This window comes from Rhinatrema bivittatum, chromosome 3, assembly GCF_901001135.1.
Source record: "Rhinatrema bivittatum chromosome 3, aRhiBiv1.1, whole genome shotgun sequence".
NCBI classification, from domain to species: Eukaryota; Metazoa; Chordata; class Amphibia; order Gymnophiona; family Rhinatrematidae; genus Rhinatrema; species Rhinatrema bivittatum.
This window is the reverse complement of record NC_042617.1, coordinates 405,106,630-405,129,728: the sequence shown is the minus strand read 5'-3', so window position 1 is coordinate 405,129,728 and position 23,099 is coordinate 405,106,630. Positions and strand designations below refer to the sequence as shown.

Here is a 23,099-nt window from a genome sequence, read left to right as displayed (position 1 = left end):
GATGCCATGGTCTGCGCGGTCTCTAAGCGCACCACTATCCCAGTGGAGGGAGGAGCTGCGCTCAAGGATGCACATGACAGACGTCTGGAGTCCATCCTCCATCATTTGACGTTGCCGCTATGTCTCTACAAATTGCGGCCTGCTGCACCGAGGTGACACGTGCCTGTATATCACAAACCAGGAACAACACCCTGGGAGAAGACATGGAACCAGCAGTATCATTCCTAGTGGATGCTGCCTCCGACCTAGTGCGCACAGCGGCCAGAGGAGTGTCATCTGCGGTGGCTGCCAGGAGGCAACTCTGGCTCCGAAGCTGGTCGGCCGACGCATCTTCAAAAACGCGCCTCACAAGGATGCCCTTCAAAGGATCCCTCCTGTTCGGCAGCAAACTAGAGAACCTGGCTGACAAATGGGGCGAGTCCTCACTGCCGCGACTACCGGAAGATAAGACAAAGAGAAACCAGCGTCCCTTCCCCAGGTCCTCCAGGGGCAGAAACTCGCAGCGCTTCAATCCTTACAACTATCAAGCGCCCCGTCCTACGGGCAGGAACCAGTCCTTTCGGACCAAGCACAACAAGAGGGGAGCCAGCTCGGGTACGGGCCCCAGCCGCACCACACAATGAGATTCAGCCGACCCATCCAAGGGAAGAAGCCATAGGAGGCAGACTAACCCTATTTTACCGCAGATGGGTCGAAATAACCTCGGACAAGTGGGTCCTAGCCTTCATTCAGGTGGGGTACTACCTGGCTTTCCTACGAACCCCTCCGGACAAGTTCGTAGAGTCCCCCTGCCACTACCTCTTCAAGAGGGCGGCAGTGGAAGCTACACTGTCCAGACTACTGGCCCTCGAGGCCATAACCCCAGTGCTTCCACAGTAATTAAATACTGGCCATTATTCCATTTATTTTATCGTTCCAAGAAAGAGGGAACATTCAGGCCCATCCTGGACCTCAAGTCGGTCAACCGCCACCTCAGGATCCCTCGCTTTCACATGGAAACCCTACGATCTGTTATAAGGGTGATACAACCAGGAGAGTTTCTCACATCCCTGGATCTTGCGGAGGCCTACCTGCATATCCCCATTCATCAGGAACATCAGCGCTACCTACGCTTCAAAGTCCTGAACAGTCACTACCAGTTCCGGGCACTACCCTTCGGGTTAGCCATAGCACCCCGGACATTCACCAAGGTAATAGTGGTGGTGGCAGCAACACTGAGGAAGGAAGGAATCCTCGTTCACCCTTACCTGGACGATTGGCTGATCAGAGCAAAGTCACCGGAGGAAAGCCGCCAAACAACCAGCAGAGTCATAACTCTACTGGAAAGCCTAGGATGGATAGTCAACACAAACAAAAGTTCCCTACAGCCCTCACAGTCTCTGGAATACCTAGGAGTCCGATTCGACACCAAAGAGGACAAGGTCAGCCTGACCCCCCACAAGGAGATCAAAATTGTGGAACCGACTGCAAACCTTGCTTGAACGATCCTCGTCCCACAGCATGGGATTACCTGCAAGTCCTCAGGCTGATGGCATCCACACTGGAAGTTGTGCCCTGGGCGCGAACCCACATGAGGCCCCTACAGTGCTCACTCCTATCACGGTGGAGCCCTCGGTCCCAGAACTACACCATACGTCTATCACTCCCGGGCAGAGTTCGGACCCAGCTATGGTGGTGGCTGCAGGCCAGCCACATGAGCCGGGGATCAACTGTCCTTCCCAAACCTGGACCCTACTCACCACAGATGCCAGTCTACGAGGATGGGGAGCACACTGCGAGGAGCTAACCGTCCAAGGGCAGTGGAACGCAGAAGAGGCAGGATGGAACATCAACCGCCTAGAAGCACGGGCAGTCAGGCTAGCCTGCCTGCAGTTCGCTCACAGACTTCAAAACAAAGCGGTCAGAGTAATGTCAGACAACGCCACGACAGTGGCCTACATTAACCGGCAGGGGAGAACCAGAAGCCAACAGGTGTCCCTAGAAATAGACCCCCTGATGGCATGGGCGGAAGCAAACCTCCAGGAAATCTCCGCCGTCCACATCTTCGGGAAAGACAACATCACGGCAGACTTCCTCAGCAGGGAAAGTCTAGACCCAGGAGAATGGAGGCTGTCGCCCACAGCCTTCAAGATAGTGGATCAGTGGGGGACACCGGACATGGACCTTCTGGCAAACAGATCCAACGCCCAATTATCCAGATACTTCAGCCGTAGGCAGGAACCGCAGTCCCAAGGGATCGATGCTGTGGCCCCTACTGGGCGCAATCATTCACAAGATACACCTACACAAGGGACTAGTTCTTCTGGTGGCTCTGGACTGGCCACGAAGACCCTGGTACGCAGACATGAGAAGACTGCTGGCAGGGAACCCCCCTACCCCTGCCCCCACACAGGGACCTGCTACAATAAGGTCCGATCCTCCACGAGGACCCAGCTCAATTCTCTCTTACGGTCTGGCCATTGAGAGGGCTCGCCTAAGAGAGAGCGGATACTCGGGGTCGGTAATCGACACTCTCCTCCGAGCACGCAAGTTCTCCACATCGCTAACGTACATAAGGATCTGGAGAGTATTCGAAGCCTGGTGCGAAGAACACAACATCAAGCCACGCTCATTTACAGTTCCCGTGATCCTGGAATTCTTACAGCACGGACTACAGAAGGGTCTGTCCCTCAACTCTATCAAGGTACAGGTGGCCGCATTGTCATGCTACGGCTCCAAGAGTGAGGGCGACAGCATAGCTTCTCACCCGGACGTGTCACGCTTCCTGAAAGAAGTCAAACACATTCGCCCACCACTAAAGTGGCTGGTACATCTGTGGAATCTCAATCTCGTTTTGGACTTCCTAGTGGGAACCGCCTTCAGACCCCTCAGAGGCCTGTCCCTTTGCCTGTTAACCTACGTAGAAGCTGGCAAGCCACCACCTCTACAGGTCAAGGCCCATTCTACCAGAGCCCAGGCAGTATCCTGGGCAGAAACTAGAATGCTGTCACCTGCTGAGATCTGCAGGGCGGCTACATGGTCCTCCATCCATACCTTCTCCAGGACGTTCAGGCTCGAGAGGACATGGCATTTGCAAGGGCAATACTAAGTGGGTCACGGGCAGCCTCCCACCCGGTTTGGGAGTAGCTTTTATACATCCCATTGGTCCTGAGTCCATCTGCTACATGCTAGGAAATGGAGAAATTACTTACCTGATAATTTCGTTTTCCATAGTGTAGACAGATGGACTCAGCATCCCACCCTCGGCTGCCGTCTCGCATGGTCTTTCAAATGATTCAAGGATAAGCCATGTTTTCACTTACCTAGGGCATCCACCCTGCCAGGTGTCGACGCTTTCCGGTTGAGTACACTGGCTGTCTCCGGCTGTAGTCAATCAACCAGTTCAAATTAATCAGGTTAATCAAGTTTTAACGTTTTAACCAAGTTATGAAGTTATCCAAATTGTTAAGTTAATTAATCAGTCAGTCACACATATATCCATAAAGCTTTTCGAGGAGAATACTGAAGAGCTGCACTTCCTGCAGGGGTATATGTACTAGGGGCTGACGTCAGATTGAAATCTGATCCGTCTGCAACTGCTAGCAGGAGTACATTATACCCATTGGTCCTGAGTCCATCTGTCTACACTAAGGAAAACAAAATTATCAGGTAAGTAATTTCTCCATTTCCTAGTGTGTCGCAGATGGACTCGGGACCAATGGGTATAGTGTGCTCCTGATAGCAGTTGGAGACGGAGTCAGATTTCAATCTGACGTCAGACTACATATACCCGTGCACGAGGCTCTGATCTTCAGTTTTCTCCATCTCCATAGCAGTTTGGGACTTCACACATGCTTGCACAGCGTTAGAGAACCAAACTCCAAATTTAAAGAAGAAACAAAGAAAACCTTACCTCCAAAACGAGCCCCGTTCTCCTGCGGTGATACCTAAGGGTCCCTCCCCCAGTCGAGATTTCCTGAGGTGATTTCCAAGATCCCTCAGAAGTAAGCCTCTGACCCGGTGTGGACTTAGCCCCCGAGAAAGGGAGCGGCTGAGAGGCAGCCTCGGTCTGGTAGCCAACCCGGCTTGGACTTAAGCCCCTGAAAAGGGAGTGGCTGAAAGGCAGCAGGTGCAAAACCGAGCATGGTGGTGAAGGTAATTCCCTCTCCCCCCGCAGCCGGAGACCACCCGGCAGAGGACCGGAAAGTGCTGAAACAAGGTAAGGTAGAAAACTTTCTCTAAGTTTCCGATCTCCGAGGCTCGGACAGCCGCATAGGTCGTCCCTCCGGCGTCTGTACAATCGGGTTGAGCAGCCCCGTCTGGGCTAGACCCCGATCCTGGGCAAGAGGGTCCTCCCACGTGTAAGACCCCCTGAGGGGGTCGTCATCTTACCACATGGTCGCCGCATCGTCCGCACAACTGAGCCGTGCACACAGCGGCCAGCCGGGCGTACAAAGTACTTGTGCGCATAGTGCTGTGCGCACAGCAACGCACACATCTGGGCCGGGCGCACAGCAGCACGCCCGGGTGCTGCGCACACATCTAGGCCCATGCGCACAGCCATGCGCGCATCTCCCGCTCCTACGTGCACAATGTAGGTGCACCTGGAACGCTTAACCAGGCCTCCCGGCACGCGCAAATCATGGCACCGCCGTCTGACAGCTAAGGGTCCAGCCCTCTGTCCGGCATGCCACCTGAGAGCGGCACAGCCTGAGGTGACTTCCGCCCTGTGCCTGCTATGCAAAGAAGCTCGGGGGGAACAGAGACGAGGTCCTCCTCAGCCTGTAGAGGACTCCGGGTCCACCAGCGAGACTACCCCGGACCTCTCTGTTCCTGACTCGGCCCCACCATAGTGGGGGCCCTCGGGGAGCACTGTCGGACCCAATGCACTCCCAGGCAACTTCACCTGGGTGGGATTCTTCGCTGAGCTGCATTCCTACATCCACACACAGACGGGGCCACCAGCGGCACAACCACGACCCCCACCAGTGGTCCAGAACCTCCCAGGCCCTCCCGGCCTCCACCAGATGAGCCTCCCCTGGACAAATACCTCCCCTGAGGGGACACAGATGACTCAGAGGAGGAATCAGAACCCCTGAAAGAGGGGTAAATCCCTCCAGGAACGGAGCCATATCGAACCATGATGCGCTTCTTTCCAAAAGACAAATTATCAGATCTCGTAGCCATGAGTCTGAAGGCATTGGCCATCCAGGACACATGCAACGCAGTAGAGTCCAAGGCGAGCCCTTTCCTGGCCGGGCTCCGCCAGACCTCACGCCATTTTCCTACACTACAGGCCGTACAACAACTGATCGACCTGGAATTGGATGCTCCAGAGGCCACCTTTAAGGGAGGGTGAGCCCTAGAAGCTCTCTACCCCTTGGACCCCGCAACGAAGGAACTCCTGAGGTTTCCCAAGGTCGTCGCCCTGGTCTGCGCCACCACAACGCGCACTACCATACCAGTCGAGAGAGGAGTTTCGCTCAAGGATGCCAGTGACAGACGGCAGGAATCCATCCTCAAGCAGTCTCATGATATATCAGCTATGACCTTACAGATCGCTGCCTGCTGTGCTGTGGTATTACATGCCTGCCTGGCTATGGCCAGGGACGCAACTGCGCCAATCGAGGCATTAGAACTGGCAATATCATTCCTCACGGATGCGACCTCAGACCTGGTACGCACCTCAGCCAGGAGCCTCTCATCCATAGTGGCAGCCAGAAGACAGCTCTGGTTCCAAAGCTGGTCAGCTGACGCGACATCTAAGGCGAAGCTCATGAGTATGCCCTTTAGAGGAACACTCCTGTTCGGAAGCGAACTGGATAAATTAGCCGACAAATGGGGCGAGTCCCCAGTACCCCATCTACCGGAGGGCAGAAACAAGAGGAACCAACGCCCCTCTCCCTGGGCACCCAAGGGCAGAGGATCCCAGCATTTTAGACCATACGAAAACACTTACCAAGCCCCTCGCCCCACCGGCAGGGGACAGTCCTTTCAGACACACACCAAAAGAGGATCTGGCTCTGGACCAGGTTCCAGCCGCAGCACACAATGAGAATCAGCAGACCCATCTACAGGAAGAGATCATAGGGGCAAACTCGCCCTATTCTACCAAAGATGGGTCGAAATAACGTCGGACAATTGGGTCCTATTCATCATCCGAGAGGGATACTACTTGGACTTCCACAGCATCCCCCCGGACAAGTTTGTGATTTCTCTGTGCTATGATCCCTCCAAGAGGAAGGCAGTAGAAACCACACTATCAAAACTCCTCGCCCTAAAGGCAATAACACCGGTGCCCACGCAGCAACAAAATTCTGGGCACTATTCCATCTATTTCATCGTGCTCAAGAAAGAAGGAACATTCCGGCCCATACTGGACCTCAAGACCGTCAATCGCTACCTGAAGGTATCCCGCTTGCGCAAGGAAACCCTGCATTCTGTCATAAAGGCGGTACAACCGGGGGAATTCCTGGCCTCCCTGGATCTGTCAGAAGCCTATCTCCACATACCGATCCATTGCATCCATCAGTGTTTCCTACGCTTCGCGATATTGGGCCATCACTACCAGTTCCAGGCCCTACCGTATGGACTAGCTACGGCTCCCCAAACGTTCAACAAGATCATGGTGGTAGTAGCGGCGACACTGAGGAAAGAAGGAATCCTCGTGCACCCATACCTGGATGATTGGCTGATCAGAGCGAAATCACCAGAGGAAAGCCATTAAGCAACCGCCAGTGTCAAGGAACTACTGCAGAGCCTCGGGTGGGTTGTCAACACACCCAAGAGCCACCTGAAGCCCTCCCAATCCCTAGATTACCTCAGAGTTTGGTTCGACACCAAATGGAACAAAGTCTCCCCCCTTCAAGGAGAGAGAGATTGATGGAACAACTAAGAGCATTGTTGAACTCCACCCTTCCCACGGCATGGGACTATCTCCAAGTCCTCGGACTCATGGCATCAACCATAGAAGTCGTCCCTTGGGCAAGGGCCCATATGCGGGGCCCCTACAACATTCCCTACTGTCACGGTGGAACCCGATATCTCAAAACTATTCCGCCCCCCCCCCCCCCCCCTCCGGTTACTGGCAAAGGTTTGGAACCAGCTGCAATGGTGGCTCCAAGAAGACCATCTGAGCAAGGGAACAAGCGTATCCCCACCAGAATGGACCTTGCTCACTACAGATGCGAGCCTGCGAGGATGGGGAGCCCACTGCCGGGAGCCAACGGCTCAAAGGCAATGGAACACAGAAGAGTCAGCATGGAACATAAACAGACTGGAAGCCCGAGCAGTCAGACTAGCCTGCCTACATTTCAGTCACAGACTCCTGGGCAAATCAGTCAGTCATGTTGGACAACGCCACAACAGTGGCCTACATCAACCGCCAGGGGGGAACCAGAAGCCAGACGTGGGCAGAATCAAACCTAGAAGGGATATCAGCTGCCCACATCGTGGGAAAAAGACAGCTTCACTGCAGACTACCTCAGCAGAGAGAGTCTGGATCCGGGGGAATGGACACGGTCTTCAGCAGCCTTCCAGCGGATGCTAAACCACTGGTGAACCCCAGCCATGGATCTTCTGGCAACCGGGTCCAACACCCGGGTTCCCAAGTTCTTCAGCCGAAGACGGGAACCACTGTCCCAGGGAATCGATGCCCTCGTCCAGACCTGGCCACACGAGGGACCCTACTGTACACTACCTCCACACAGGGATCTACTCCAGCAAGGACTGCTCCTCCATGAAGACCCAACAAGGTTCTTGCTTACAGTCTGGCCATTGAGAGGTCTCCCCTGAAAAAGAGTGGATACTCAGGGCCAGTGATTGACACACTACTCCAAGCACGCAAGTTCTCCACCTCCTTAACATATATACGAGTATGGAGAATATTCGAAGCCTGGTGTGAGGACCGCGACATCCTGCCTCAGACAGTCAAAATCCCCATGATCCTGGAATTTCTGCAGGATGGCGTGAACAAAGGGTTGTCCCTCAACTCCATCAAGGTGCAACTGGCCGCCCTTGCCAGCTTCAGACCCAGGGTTGATGGCACCAGCCTAGCGGCCCACCCAGACGTCTCCTGCTTCTTAAAAGGGGTCAAGCACATTCGGCCACTTCTAAAGTGGCTGATACCCCTATGGAATCTCAATCTAGTGTTAGACTTCCTAGCGGGAGCTTCGTTCAGGCCATCTCACGGTCTGTCCCTACGGCTCCTGACCTTGAAGACGGCGTTCCCTCGTGACAATCTGCTCAGCCCATCGAATCTCCAAACTTCAAGCACTATCATGCCGGGAGCCATTCCTCAGATTCATGCCGGGATCCATACAGCTGTGCACTGTACCCTCCGTCCTGCCAAAGGTGGTTTCTCACTTCCATCTAAACCAAACCTTCTCGCTGCCATCTCCAGACGAAAATAAGGACTCGGAAGACTCACGCCTTCTTTGCCACCTGAATGTCGGCAGACTCCTAGTCCGATACCTGGAAAGATCGGAACCTGTATGAAAGATGGACCATCTATTCATTCTTCACAGCAGGAAGAAGCAAGGGGAAGCGTCCTCGTGGGCAACCATAGCCCACTGGATCAAAGAAGTAATCAAGGCGGACTACATAGAGGCAGGCAAGCTTCCACCTCTACAAGTCAAGGCCCATTCCACAAGGGCCCAGGCAGTGTCCTGGGCAGAAACAAAAATGCTGTCACACGCAGAGATCTATCGGGCAGCAACGTGGTCCTCCATCCACACGTTCTCGAGATTCTATCACCTGGATGTTCAGGCCAAGGCGGACACAGCATTCGCAAAGGCAGTACTAAATGGGCCACGGGCAGCCTCCCACCCAGTTCGGGAGTAGCTTTTGTACATCCCATTGGTCCTGAGTCCATCTGCTACACGCTAGGAAATGTAGATATGACTTGCCTGATAATTTCATTTTCCTTAGTGTAGACAGATGGACTCAGCACCATGCCCATGACTGCCTCGTACTCAAGAATCCTCGGGGGGAACTTCCCACCGAGAGCAACACAAGCACAGATAAGCCAACCCTTATCTCTAGTTCAGACACCCATATCACCAGGTGTCGGCGCTTCTCAGTTGAGTGACCTGGCGGTCTCCAGCTAGAAACCACGTCAACCAATCCGAGTAATCAACTATCAAGTTAATCGAAATTATCCAAACACACATATATCCATAATTGCTTTTCGAGGAGAAAACTGAAGATCAGAGCCTCGTGCATGGGTATATGTAGTGCTGATGTCAGATTGAAATCTGACTCAGTCTCCAACTGCTATCAGGAGCACACTATACCCATTGGTCCTGAGTCCATCTGTCTACACTAAGGAAAATGAAATTATCAGGTAAGTAATTTCTACAATGTGCTCATTGGTGCATTAACAAACCAGTTGGCGGTGAGGCACCGATGCATCCCCTGACTGATAAAAATGGTCGTTGCCAGTTCCTCCGAGGAGGAAGCCCCACTGAGGCTGGCAGGGGCGTCGAGGCCTGTAGCCCTCCATCCAGCTTTCCCAGGGCCAGCACCAGTGCTACCGCTACCCATGCCTCTGGATAAAGCCCGAGCAGCTAGGGCCCATCACCTGTGGACTACAGTGAGGATGAGGCTTCCTGTGACCCCTGGGGGAAACACTGTAGATTCCTTCTCCAAGGACTCTGAGGGTCTTTGCAGGTTTTGTGCAGGCGATGGCTGAGGCCATCCCCTTTCAGTTGTTGATGGAGAAAGATGCCAGGCACAATAGAAATCCTCCAGTTTATAGAGGCTCCTAAGGAGATCGTGGCGATTCTGGTGCATGACATCCTTAAGTAGTTGCTGCTGAGGATCTGGGAACATCCCCTTATATAACCTGCCAGGTACTTGCCAGGTATTTGTGACTTGGATTGGCCACTGTTGGAAACAGGATATTGGGCTTGATGGACCCTTGGTCTGACCCAGTATGGCATCTCTCATGTTCATGTTCTCATGAACAGGAAGGCGGATGGGGTTTACCTCGTCCAGAAGGCTACCAGATTTGAGAAGCATCAGTCACCATGCCAATTGGTGGTAGTTAAATCGGCCCTCCAGAGGGCCAAACGCTGTTGGAGCAACGCCTCAGCGCCCCTGGGGAAAGATCACAGGGTGATGGTGCTCTTGGGAGGAAAGCATTCTAGGGAGCCGTTCTCATTGCCCGCATCGCCTCCTACCAGCTCTACTTGTGCCAATACTCACAGAACCTCTGGAAGCAGGTGCAGGAGGTGATTGAGCAGCTGTCTCAACAGCATCAGGGCACCCTCATGTTGCTGGTGTATAAGGGCTTGGAGTGCTGAAAATACAAGATTTGTATAATCTACGATGTTCTCAAAACTGCATAGAGAGTCTCTGCAGCGGGAATCGGCACCTGGAGAATGCCGCGGCTGCGAGCCTCAGATCTCTGACTGGAGGTACAGGAAAGACTCGCTGACATGCTGTGCACAGGAGAGAATCTCTTCAGAGATAAGGTGAGGGATGTGATAGCCCAGTTGTGGGACCACCATGAGATCCTCTAACAGCTCTCCACCAGCACTTCCGACCCACCCTCCTCAGCTACCACCAGAGAAAGTATTATACTCCGTCCCCTTTGTCCCATTTGTAGCGGGTGAGCTCCAGCAGCAGTCCCAGGCAGCAGAGAACTCCCAAGCTCCAGCTGGCGCCCCAGTCAAATCCTGGGGCAGGGTTTTGACTGGATTGTAGGTGGCTGGCTTATGCTCCCTGTACCTGGGGGCAGGCTGTGGTTCTTCTTGGATCTTGGCCCAGACCTTGGCCTCAGACCAGTGGGTTCTGTCTATCGTCCATCAAGGGTACCAATTAAACTTATTGTGTGTCCCACCAAATTGCCCTCCGTGCCCGTTTTGGAGGCCAAATCATCAGGAGGTAGTGATAAGGGAGCTCTCCGCTCTCTTAACGGCCAGAGCAGTCAAACCTGTTCCACCAAGGTAAAGAGGGCAGGGATTCTACTCCTGGTACTTCCGGATTCTAAAGAGAACAGGAGGTCTCTGTCTCATCCTAGACCTGAGGGCCTTGAACAAGTTTTTAGAAAGATGGTTTCCCTGGGCACCCTTATTTCCCCTCCTTCAAAAAGGGGACTGGCTATACTCCCTCGATTTGAAGGATGCATACACTCATATCAAGATCTTTCCAAATCACCGGAAGTATCTGATTTGTGGTGGGAAAACAGCACTTCCGATGCAGAGTGTAGCAGTTTGTGCTAGCGTCGGCCCCACGTGCCTTCATAAAATGTCTGTCTGGCCATGGTGGGGGCACACCTCCGCAGGCTGGGCATGTATGTTTTCCCTAATTGGCTGGTCAAGAGCACAGCACAGGCAGGAGTCACTCTGTCCATGCACTTGACCATTCGGGTATTGGAGTCACTAGGGTTCGTCATCAACTACCCAAAGTCCCATTTCAGCCAGTTATCTCAATTGGACTACATAGGAGCCCTTCTAGACACAACTTGGGCAAATGCCTTTCTATCACGTTTCAGTGCGGTAACCTTGACTCCTTAGCGGCAGTGATTCAACAGTCAGCAGGTATCAGCGCAGCACATATTGAGGCTGTTGGGCCACATGGCCGTAAACCGTCCATGTTTACTCCCTTAGCACGTTTGCACATGCGTAGATCCCAATGGACCCTGAAGTCTCAGTGGCACCAGGCCATGCAGAGCCTCCAGGAACGAATCCAAATCGCCCCATCTCTCCAGGCTTCTTTGTCCTGGTGGCAGGTACTCTCAAATTTGGAATGGGGAATATTCTTCCAAAGTGCCCCTACCCAAATTGTCCTTACTATGGATGTGTTCACCCTGGGGTGGAGATCTCATGTAGAGGGGCTCTGCACCCAGGGCCTGTGGCCCACCCAGGAAGCACATTGTCAAATCAGTTTCCTGGAGGTCTGGGCGATCAGGTACATGCTGTGGGCTTTCAGAGATTGGCTGTCCAACATAGTTGACCTGATCCAGACAACCAAGAAGCTATGTCAACAAGCAGGGAGGCACGGGGTCATACCTCCTGTGTCTGGAAGCAGTCTAGATCTAGTCCTGGGTCCTTGGAGTCGCGTCAGGCCAATGACACTACAAAGGAATATATAGTAGACCCTCCTTAAAAGCCCGGGACCAGTTATTTAGCCTGGTCCACTTTACGCCACAAATAGGAAGGGAGTTCTGTTCTGAGAGCATTTTCTTTAAAAGGGGATAAGAAGCTATGATCATGGAGAGCAAAGGGCCCCAGGGGAAGAGAAGAAAGACAAGGAAAGGCCAATATTGATTAGCTATGAATTGCATTGCTATCTTTTTGCTTTTGAAAACTGTTAAGGAAGCAAAGCTGTTTTCAGTTTTATTTTTCTATAATTAATAAAATATATATGAGAAAACAGCCAGAGTCCAGCCTGAGTTTTTCTGGCCCACCAGTGATCACTCATAGTGTCAGACCCTTTGTTTTACAGGATTCTTTTCATCGAAAAAGGTTTGAATTCTTTCAGGTATTTTACAAGTCTGTATCATATGACTCTTGTCTCTCCTCTACTATATGGATATGTCCTTGAAACTCATAACTCTTTTTTGGTAGTCTTTCTCTGAACTGCTGCAACCCTGTCTCTCTCTTCTGAGATATGGTCTCCAGAACTGAACACATTACTGCAGATGATGATTCACCAATGATCTATGTAAGGGCATTATTGTGTCCTTTTTCTTGCTGGTTATGCTCTCTATGTAGCCAAGCATTCCTCTCTGACTGCATTGTCACATTGCTTCTCTGTCTTCAGATTGTTGGACACTATCACCCTGAGGTCTCTTTTCCAGTGTACGCATATCAGACGTTCGCTCCCTAAGATGTATGACTCATATTCAACGCTATAGAACAAACAATCAACTGTGTGATTATGATGTATATAATGATACTTAGTGTAAAGAGAACATCATAAATAGAAGCTGTTTTTTAGATTGTGATACCTCATAGAGTGTGGAGCCTCTCTATATTTGTCAGAGGGTGCTCACTTCAAGAAAAGTCAAATTTCAAACGTTAACCACAGTTCACAGGTTTGGTTTAACGCCGTAAAGACTTTTTTTGTGTATAATCACTGGTATCAACAATCAAGTAATTTTTAAGGTGCTTTGCAAATTTTTACAAATGTAAAAATTTGCAAAGCACCTTAAAAATTGTTTAAATTCTCAGATTTGGCATCCCATGGGGGTGTGGAATTGGGATGGCAATGCTAGATAGAACCAGGGTCCCAGCAATGCACAATGGTTTTTCTGCAGGATGTATTTAAGTTCAGTAAATTTTCCCCATTGTTTTCTGCAAATATTTTATCAATTATGATTTGGTTGTCTTGCATTAATCCAGATTTTTCCTTTCTATTATTGCTATACATTAGTATTTGACTGCACCTTCTGCTTGCAAAAGGCATTTGCTATGCAGCTGTTAAGACAGCCATACTCTGAAGCAGGCTGTTTTCTTACTTTAACCAGTTGCTATGGGCTCCAGGTTAACCTGTATACTGCAACTTTCCCCTGGAGATTGAAAGTCTAACCTCTCTAGGCTCTTGGCTCCTGCTGCCTTGAAGATAAAAAAAAAAAAAAAAAAAAAAAAAGATCACATCTAAATACAGATCTTCTAAATGGCAATGGGTTGCATTACAAATGTGGATACCTTCAAAATTTCCGTTTAACTCTTATTTGTTGAAGATGCGTTTAGCTACTTTTTTTGGAGTCTTAGTTCTTTGTGATGTGGTGTTCTTTTTATTATTGAATAGACAAGTCTCCTGAGTAATTGAGAAGACAAAGCACTGTTTATGCTGAATGTAGTTCTGCTTTTAATTGATGTTCATTGCTTTCAGGTTTATGGTAGGTTGTGGGAGATGCGATGAGTGGTTTCATGGTGACTGTGTTGGACTGAGTCTTTCTCAAGCGCAGCAGTTAGAAGAGGATGACAAAGAATATGTATGTGTAAAGTGCTGTGTTGAAGAAGACAGGAAAATTGAATCTTTTGATCAGAGTAAATTGGACAGTCAAGATAAAACTGATCAAGAAAATAGAACAATGGAATACGACAAGCCAGGGATATCAAAGCAACCACACAGTAATTGTCCAGGTGCAGCAAAGGAAAAAACAAGACTGTTTGAAGATACAGTGAAGCATAAGGTCAGAATTATTCAAAAGGTAAGACTAATAATTTTTCCTTTCTATGAATGTAGATGTATCATATAGTGAGTTTTTATTTTGAAAACATTCCTTCCCTCAGATGAATGAAATATATATTCATTTTTATCACAAAAGCATACACTAAAGAAATTGAATAATTTTAGATACTTTTTCATTTTGTAAATGTTTTTTGTACAGTGTATAGTATTGAGATCACGATTGTAAATGACTAGTCACATACTGTACAGGATTAATTTTGCCAATATTCAACATAATTTCAGTTTTGTAATTGAATTGTACTTGTAAGCACTGTATACTGTAAACATTGAGAATTGCTTTGCATGCTGCATGTCCATGTATCTAGGTATTTCAGACCTATCCAGGTTTTCAGGATATCCTCAAATAGGCACAAGAAAAATGTGTATATGCCATGTTGCCAACGTATGCAAATCTCTCTTGCATATTCATTTTGGATATCTTCAGAGAATAGTGTGAAAATTCATTTTAATAAAAGGTTAAAATTGTATTGCAGTCTAAACAGGAAATAAGCCACCAGTTTTAGGTTATTTTGCTGCTTTTGAAATAATCAGTTGTTGCTTTCATTCTGTACGTAGTAGGACAATTCATTTACCTACTTTCTAAATGTAACTTAACATTTTTAGGGAGAGAATGGGAAAAAATTACATAAAAAATACTATGTACTGTGTAATATTCAGGGATGATTTTTAGCCTTCTTGTCTAAACTTTATACTCTGTAAAATGACAGTTTGTTTATCAAAACAGGTTTCCCAATTTATGCTGTTACACATAACCAAAATAACAAAAAAAAAAAAAACTGCAAAAAAAAAATGTTTAACTTTTTACCTTTTTTCTTTCTTAGAAAGCTCTTAACATTTAAAGTATTTTCTTAAACTAAGATATCAAATGCCTTCAGTTAGCTGTGCAGTGGCTTTTCCTACACTTAAGTTATACTTAAGTTGCACATTTCGAATGTCTTATTTACCCTCTATTTCTTGTAGTATATTTTAAAGTGCAGTTCTAAATCTCCTATAGGTTTTTTTTTTTGTGGGGTTTTTTTTTACAAAAAGCATTTATTTTTAATTATAATTAGTGCTCTTGATTTTAGATTTTAACTAATCAACCTCACACCCTGATGCAAAAAAAGTAAAACAGGTGTTCAACACCAGAAAAACACCACTTCTTCTGCACTCAGGTAGGCCAATCCCCACAAGTGGGTTGTGCACCTATTCCAGCAGATGGAGACGGAGTAAAAGCTGATGTCATAGATATATAGCCCTGCCAGACATCAGCCCGCCAGTATTCTCCATCTCCAGCAGATAGTGGGCCTGTATTTCCCTAGTGGGGATTGCTTGTACTAAAAAAGAAGAAGATTAAGAAGCAAAGAAGTTTATCACACCATTTGTACTCCTGAAGTGACACCAATGGGTTCCTCCCTCAATTGAGTGCCTTTAGTCCAGCAGCCTTTTCAGGCATGGACAAAAAGAATAAAACAAAATGTGAAACGGTTGAAGGATGAGGGAGGCTTGGCGGTGAAGGCTCTCTCCCCCTGTAGCCAGAGACCCGGTCATATTCTCAGGCAGGGACGACTGAGCTCAGGTAAAAAGAAAAAAAAAAAGGTTAACAAAAGGAACAGAAGGCAGAGAGTAGGGAGGTTTTAATTCTCCTATCCCTTCCTGACAAGGTCTTCCTTGGCTTCAGTGGTCGGCATCTCTTCCTTCTTTCTTTCACTTCTCTGGGGAGTTCGGTGAGGTGCGGTGGTGGTGCAGGTGTGTTTGGTTGAGCAGCCCCTAGCTAAGCCCCACTTCCAGGCTTGTTTCTTCGAGCCACATGGTAGGCTGCGGGGGGCATTTTCGCATGCTTGCTTGGGCGCATGCTTGCCGTGCGGTGGTGATATGACGTAGACGCGCATACTTCTGCGCACAAGACTGCGGCCTGTATATGTGCGGAGCTCCTATTTGAGCATGTACTGAGCGACTACCTGAGCGCAAACATATTGTGCATGTACTTGGGCACACAAGGAAAGTGAGGCAGTATGGCACCAATGACAAGTCTTAGTGCCTAGCAATCTGTGCTACTTGCCATATAGGGGGCAATACAGCCAAGGATTTCTGCAAGCATGTGCCAGCTCTACCCGATTAGGGGGAACTGGAGCTGAAGGTGACTCAGAGAGAGTGTCCCCTTCTTTAATTGATCCTAGGATGAAATGTCTTCAGGGGATGTTCCACCCAAGGATGTCAGATTAGGACCTATAGGGCCTGATATTACTCCATCCTCCTTTTCCTAGTGGAATTTTCCAGAGACTGCAGACATTTCTGCAGGAGTGCCTAGAAGAAACGGCGATACCTTTACCTTTAAAGCAGAGTTGTGTACTCGGGATTCCTAGTTTTCAACGCATGCAAGTGCTGTGGTTCGGAGCTTCCTGCTAATATGCAGAGGAGGATGTAGAAAAGGATGGTTCTGTCAGGGTTTTGAGTTTCTCCCATCTGGATGAGGGGGAAATTCCTCTGGATTTTGAGTCACATTGAACTCTGCTCCATTTCTTTCATAGTGATGTTACCAAGTCTCTTATCTCAGACTTTGAAGCTGCTTGTTTTGGCTGGGGTTGACTCTACAGGTCCAGAAATGACAGATTCCATTTTACATAGAAACATAGAAGTGACGGCAGAAGAAGACCAAACGGCCCATCCAGTTTTCCCAGCAAGCTTCACACTTTTTTTTTCTTCTCATACTTAACTGTTTCTCTTGGCTCTTAGTAACCTTTTGGTTCTATTTCCCTTCCACCCCCACCATTAATGTAGAGAGCAGTGTTGGAACTGCATCTAAGTGAAATATCTAGCTTAATTAGTTAGGTTACCCTGCGCAAGCATCATGTTTCTTTCCATTCCTGGATGCAATTCAAGAGTTGGTTGCCCTTATACGGAACGCGCCAGAAGCAAAACTTAAAGGGGGGCATGTTTTGGCAGCTTATATTCCTTGGAACCACTGGCGAGAGAAAAGTTACGTTTTCTGAAGATGGAAGTGCTGGGGTGTTCTGTGTCTAAGCAGACCACCATTCTGGTAGAAGGAGGGGCAGCTCTAAAAGATGCTCAGGATAGGAGAATTTGAAGCTGTCCTTAAGCAGACCTTGCAACCATAGCAATCAATTTGCAAATTGCTTCTTGTTGCTCCCTGATGCCTCGGGCAAGTCTGCACCTCTTAGAACCTGAAGAATTGGGGTCAAATAGTGGAGCGGTAATGGAACAGGAGCCATCTTCTTAGCTGATGCAGGCTGTGATTTGATCACTCTGCCGCCAGAGGGATGACTTTCGTGAGAGTGGCTAGGCGTCTTTTCTGGTTGCAAAATTGGTTGGTGGATATAATACCCAAGTCCAATCTCATGAGGTTGCCCTTTAAGGGTTCTCTTTTGTTTGGAAGTGAGTTGTAGAACATGGTACATGGATGAGAGGAATCCCAGGTTCCTCATTTGCCAATGGTTAAGAAGCTGGCATCGGGTCCTTTTGGGCAAGAGGCCTTGCTAGAGGCTACAGGCATTGTCATCCCTAAACGGGAGCGACTACTCAGAAGTCCTTACCTTTTGATAAGTCTCATCCTATTGATCCATGTAGCCTCAGAAGAATGCAAGCTCCGGGAGCGGAGCACCTAGTCTGTCTCACTTTTATCAGAGCTCTGTCTGATTCATGTCGAGCCAATGGATCCTGAAGTGTTAAGAGAAGGCTATGCTCTAGAGTTTCTTCGTCTTCTTCTGAATGTACTTATGGTCTCTTCTTGCAACTCCCTACTGTAGAGGGTGGCAGTGGAGACTTCATTAAGGAGGCTGTTGGACTTTGAAGGCTGTAATTCCTATTCCTGAATTTGGAGTGTTTTTTAGGCCTTTTGTGAGGAATGAGGTTTTCAACCTCTCAAGGTGGAAATTCCATTAATTTTGGAAGTTTCAAGTAGCAAGTCAATGGAGGGCCTTGGTTTTACTCTTCAGCTGGCTCTTGGTTCTTGAAGGGAGTTAAGAATATTCATCCTCCCTGGCAGCTGCTGGTGCCCTTGTGGAACCTTAATCTGTTTCTGGATTCTTGGCAGGTCCTGCCTTTCAACTGCTACATAGCCTCTCCTTGAAGCTACTTTCCTTGAAGACATTTTTCTACATGTGAATCCAGGAAGGGGGTCAGGGGTTGCATCTGCGGACTTGTACCTTCTTTTGCCAAAAGTGATTTTGGAGTTCTTTTGAATTTGTCTAGTTTCCCTGCCTAAGCTGGACAGGTAGTGAATATTGTCTCTTGTGTGCCTTCGATGTCGAGTGACATCTGAGTGAAGTTTGGAGGCTACTAAACGTATCAGAAAGACTGCTAGATTGTTTCTACTTCAAGGTAAACGAGCAACTCGGGCAGCTATAGTTCATTGGAAAAAGGATGTCTTCGAGGCTGCCTGTATGGATGCAGAGATTCCTTTTTTTTTTTTTTTTTTTTTTTTTTTAAAGGTGACTTAGAGCACATACTGTTAGAGCTCAGGCAGTATTGTGGACGGAGCATTGATTATAGTCTCCGGCTGAGTTTTCTCAGGCAGCAATATGTTCTTCCTTACATACCTTCGCAAGCCTTACTGCTTGGACATTCAGGCTCCGAAGGACTCAGCCTTTGCATGTGTGGTGTTAACTGTAGCCTGAGCAGCCTCCCGTCCTATTCAGGAGTAGCTTTGGTACATCCCACTTATGAGAATTGGCCTGCCTGAATGCAGAGGAAGGAGAAATTACTACTTACCTGATAATTTCCTTTGCTATAATGAAGGCAAACCAATCCACAACCCACCCTTGTCTACCGATTTTTTTTGTCTTTGGTTCGACCTTTTGATGTGGATGTTGTAGAGTGTTGTTCCTGCTATTCTTTGGAGGACTGGTGTCTTAACGGGTCTCTCGGTTTAGTGAAGGCTAATTCTTTTGTCTGCACTCAGTGTTCTCTGTTGATTGGAAGTATGAGTGATTGATTAATAATCATTTCAAATGTATTCAGTTTGTCCATAGTTGGCTTTTCCAGAGAATACTGGCAGGTTGTCGGGGCAGGGCTATATATTCATGATGCCAGGTTTTACTCTGTCTCCATCTGCTGGTAGAGGTGCACAACCCACTTGTGGGGATTGGCCTGCCTTCATTAGAGGAAAGGAAATTATCAGGTAAGTAGTAATTTCTCATTCCCCTAGAACTGTCTCATTCTTCCTTTGCCTATTCTGTATTCTCTGCTTTTAGTTTTTGTGCCTTTCCATGCTAATGACTCCTCAGCTGCACAAATGTATGTATTTGATTCATCTGCCAAGGTACACAACAGTTGTACACTTTTTTTTGTACTCCTAGTTAGCTGGAAAATAAGCTCTCAAAATCAGAAGCCTTAATTATAATCCATAGTTCAGTACAGCCGTTGTTTCAGCAAAGTTTAAAATAAGTGATATGACATTTAGAAATTGTAGTCCCTGAGGGATGCGATTTGCTGGAACAACTGCTGATGATGAGGCTACGGATTATGATTAAGAAATACGTGCTTTTTATTTAAAAAAAAAAACAAAAAAAACCCTCTGAATATGATACCAGATTTAGCAATGTACTTTAAAATGAGCTAAAAATACTAGAAGGTAAATAAGGCATTTGAGGTATGCAACTTAAATGTAGCTGTAATGAAGCTTAACTTGATAATTAGAAGGAGTACGCTAAGGGAATCTACTGCGATAGCATTTAATTTTCAAAAGGGAGTTTATAATAAAATGAGAAAAATGGTTAGGAAAAAAAATGAAAGCAGCTGCTTACATCAGACATTGTTTAAAAATTCCATCTTGGAAGCCCAAACGAGGTGTATTCCACTCATTAAAAAAGTTGGAAAGAAGATCAAACGACTGCTGGCATGGTTAAAAGGTGAGGTGACAGACTATTCTAGTCAAAAGAACATGTTTCAAAAATTGGAAAAGGGATCTGAATGAGGAAAACTGGAAACAGCATAAGCACTGGTATAGAAAGCATTGATGAGGAAGGCAAAGACAGAATTTGAAAATAAGCTTGCTGTGAAAGCAAAAACTCAGGTATATTTGAAGCATAAAGCCTGCAAGGGAGTCAGTTGTATCATTAGATGATCAAGAGGTAAAAGGGCCCTAAGGGAAGACAAGGCCATAGCAACGATCGAATGACTTTGCTTTGGTCTTTACTGAGGAAGATGTAAGATAGATACCCTTGCTAAAAGTGATATTTAAAGGTGATGATTCAGAGATGAAACAAATCTCAGTGAACCTGGAAGATGTACAAGGGAAAATTGACACACTAAGTAGCAAATTGGTATATATTCCAGAGTGCTGAAAGAACTGAAAAATGAAATTGCAAACCTACTGTTGGTAATCTGTAAACTATCATTAACATCAGCTATGGTATCTGAAGATTGGAGGGTGGCCAATGTAATCTTTGTTTTTAAGAAGGGTTCCAGGGGTGATTCAGGAAACTACAAATGAGGGAACCTGATGTCTGCAGTGGGAAAAATGGTTGAAAGTATTCTAAAGAAAATTACTCAACATATAGATAGACCTAGTTTAATGGGACAAAGGCAAAATGAATTTAGCCAAGCTAAGTCTTGCCTCACCAATTTGCTACATTTTTTTTAAAGGTGTAAATAAAATGTGGATAAAGGTGAGCCAGTTAATATAGTGTATCTGGATTTTCAGAAAGCATTTGGCAAGTACCTCTTATCAGAATTAAAAATATATGGGATAGGAGGTAATGTTTTGATGTGGTTTGAAGACTGGTTAAAAGAAAATAGAGTAGGGCTAAATGGTCAATTTTCTTACTGGAGAAATACGAATAGTGGAATGTCTCAGCGATCTCTGTACTAGGATTGCTGGTTTTTAACATAGTTATACATGACCTAGATATGGGAATGTCAAGTCTGGTGATCAGATTTGCTAATATAAAATTATTCAGAACTGTTAAAGAGCATTGTGAGAAATTGCAAGAGGAACTTGCAAGACTATGAAACTAGGCCTTCAAATGGCAATGACATTTAATTTGGACAAGTGCGAAGTGATGCATGTAGGTAAGAGCAACACAAATTATAGCTACATAATGCAAGATTCCACTTTGGGAGTCACCACCCAGGAAAAGGATCTAGGCGTCCTTGTGAATAATATGTTGAAATCCTCTCCTCGGTGTGTAGTGGAGATGGCCAAGAAAGCAAAAAAAAAAAAAATGCAAGGAATTAGAAAAGGAATGGAAAATAAAACCAAGAATATCATAATGCCTCTGTGTCGCTCCATGGTGCGACCACACCTTGAGTATTGTGTGCAGTTCGGGTCGCATATCAAAAAAGACATAGCAGAATTAGAAAATGTACAGAGAATGGTGACCAAAATGATAAAGCAGATGGACCGATTCCCCTATGAGGAAAGGCTAAAAATGTTAGGGCTCTTCAATTTGGAGAAGAGATGGCTAAGAGAAAATATGCTGGAGGTCTATAAAACGAGTGGAGTGGAACAGATAAGCGCAAATCGGTTGTTTATGCTTTCAAAAAGTACAGAATAGGAGATATTCAATAAAGTTACAAAAGCAAAATAGAAGAAAAACTTTTTTTTTTTTTTTTTGCTCAATGTTTAATTAAATTCTGGAATTCGTTGTTGGAGGATGTGGTGAAATCTGTTAGTGTAGTTGGGTTTAAGAAAAGGTTTCCACAAGCTCCTGAAAGAAAAGTCTATAAATCATTATTTCCTAGCGTGTAGCAGATGGACTCAGGACCAATGGGTATAATGTACTCCTGATAGCAGTTGGAGACAGATCAGATTTCAATCTTACGTCAGCCCTAGTACATATACCCCTGCAGGAAGTGCAGCTCTTCAGTATTTTCTGTCTCCATAGGAGTTAGGGACTCTACTCTAATGCTGTGCGAGCGTGCATAATTTTACCAAAGAAAACCAAAATAAGAAGAAATCTTACCTCTACAGACGAGCCCCGCTCTCCTGCGGTGACACCCATTGGGTCCTTCCCCCAGTAGAGAATTACAGAGGTGATTTCCACGATCCCTCGGAGATAAGCCTTGGTCCGGCGGCCGACCTTCAGCGGGGACCTAGCCCCCGACATAAGGTGAGGCTGAGAGACAGCGGGTGCAACTTTGAGCGCAGCGGTGAAGGTATTTTCTCCCCCCTGCAGCCGGAGACCGAGAACTGCCGAGAAAAGGTAAGGTAGAAACCTATTTAAAAGTCTCCGGTCTCCGAAGCTCGAGGAATCGCACAGGTCGCCAGCCGGCACCAGTGCCACCGAATTGATCTGCCCTAGCAGGGCTAAACCCTGGTCAGATCCGAGGGTCCTCCCACGTGGAGACCCTCTGAGGTGGTTGCCATATTGTCCGTGTGGTCACCGTCACCATTTTGATCTGTTCGCTGCCCTGTCCGCAGTTCCGATCCGTGCGCACAAATACCTTGTGTGTACAACATTGCGCATAGCCACACGCTTACTGTGCCGGGCGCATAACTTCGATCTGTGCGTATAACAGCACGCACCAAACCTAAGCGCACAACTTTGACTCACCGGAGCTCACAACTGTATCTTACGCGCACAAGCTATGGCACCACTGGAAAAGAAACTCAAAGCTCAGGGCCTTTGCCACCTTGTCACATTAAAGCTACACAGCATGAGGAGGCCACGGCCCTGTGTATACAGTGCGAGGAGGCCATAGGGGATCCAACTCATGGCTCTCCCCAGCCGGTACCGGGTTCCAGCCTCTCGAGCAGTACACCGGACCTAGCATTGCACAGCGGGACCCCCCCTTCAAACGGGGCTCCCCACGGACACGGCGCCCCTTAGTCTAGACCCAGCATCTATCTCCTGGGTGGAATTCTTCAAAGGTCTGCATACCTTCGTCCACATGCGCAACCGGGGCCTCCTATAATACGGCCACAGGCTCCACCAGAGGACTCAACATCCCGGGACCCTCTATGCCCAGGGAAG

The 23,099-nt window shown here is 47.6% G+C and overlaps 1 protein-coding gene across 6 annotated transcripts in view; it reads left to right on the top strand.

Moving 5' to 3' along the window:
* PHF3 (PHD finger protein 3) overlaps nt 1-23,099 on the top strand; it is a 348,354-nt gene that overhangs the window by 171,726 nt on the left and 153,529 nt on the right. For all 6 annotated transcript variants that reach the window (XM_029595668.1, XM_029595666.1, XM_029595667.1 and 3 more), the window contains one exon: nt 13,822-14,143. In XM_029595668.1, coding sequence (XP_029451528.1) covers nt 13,822-14,143 — 322 coding nt within the window. The remainder of the gene's footprint in view (nt 1-13,821; nt 14,144-23,099) is intronic.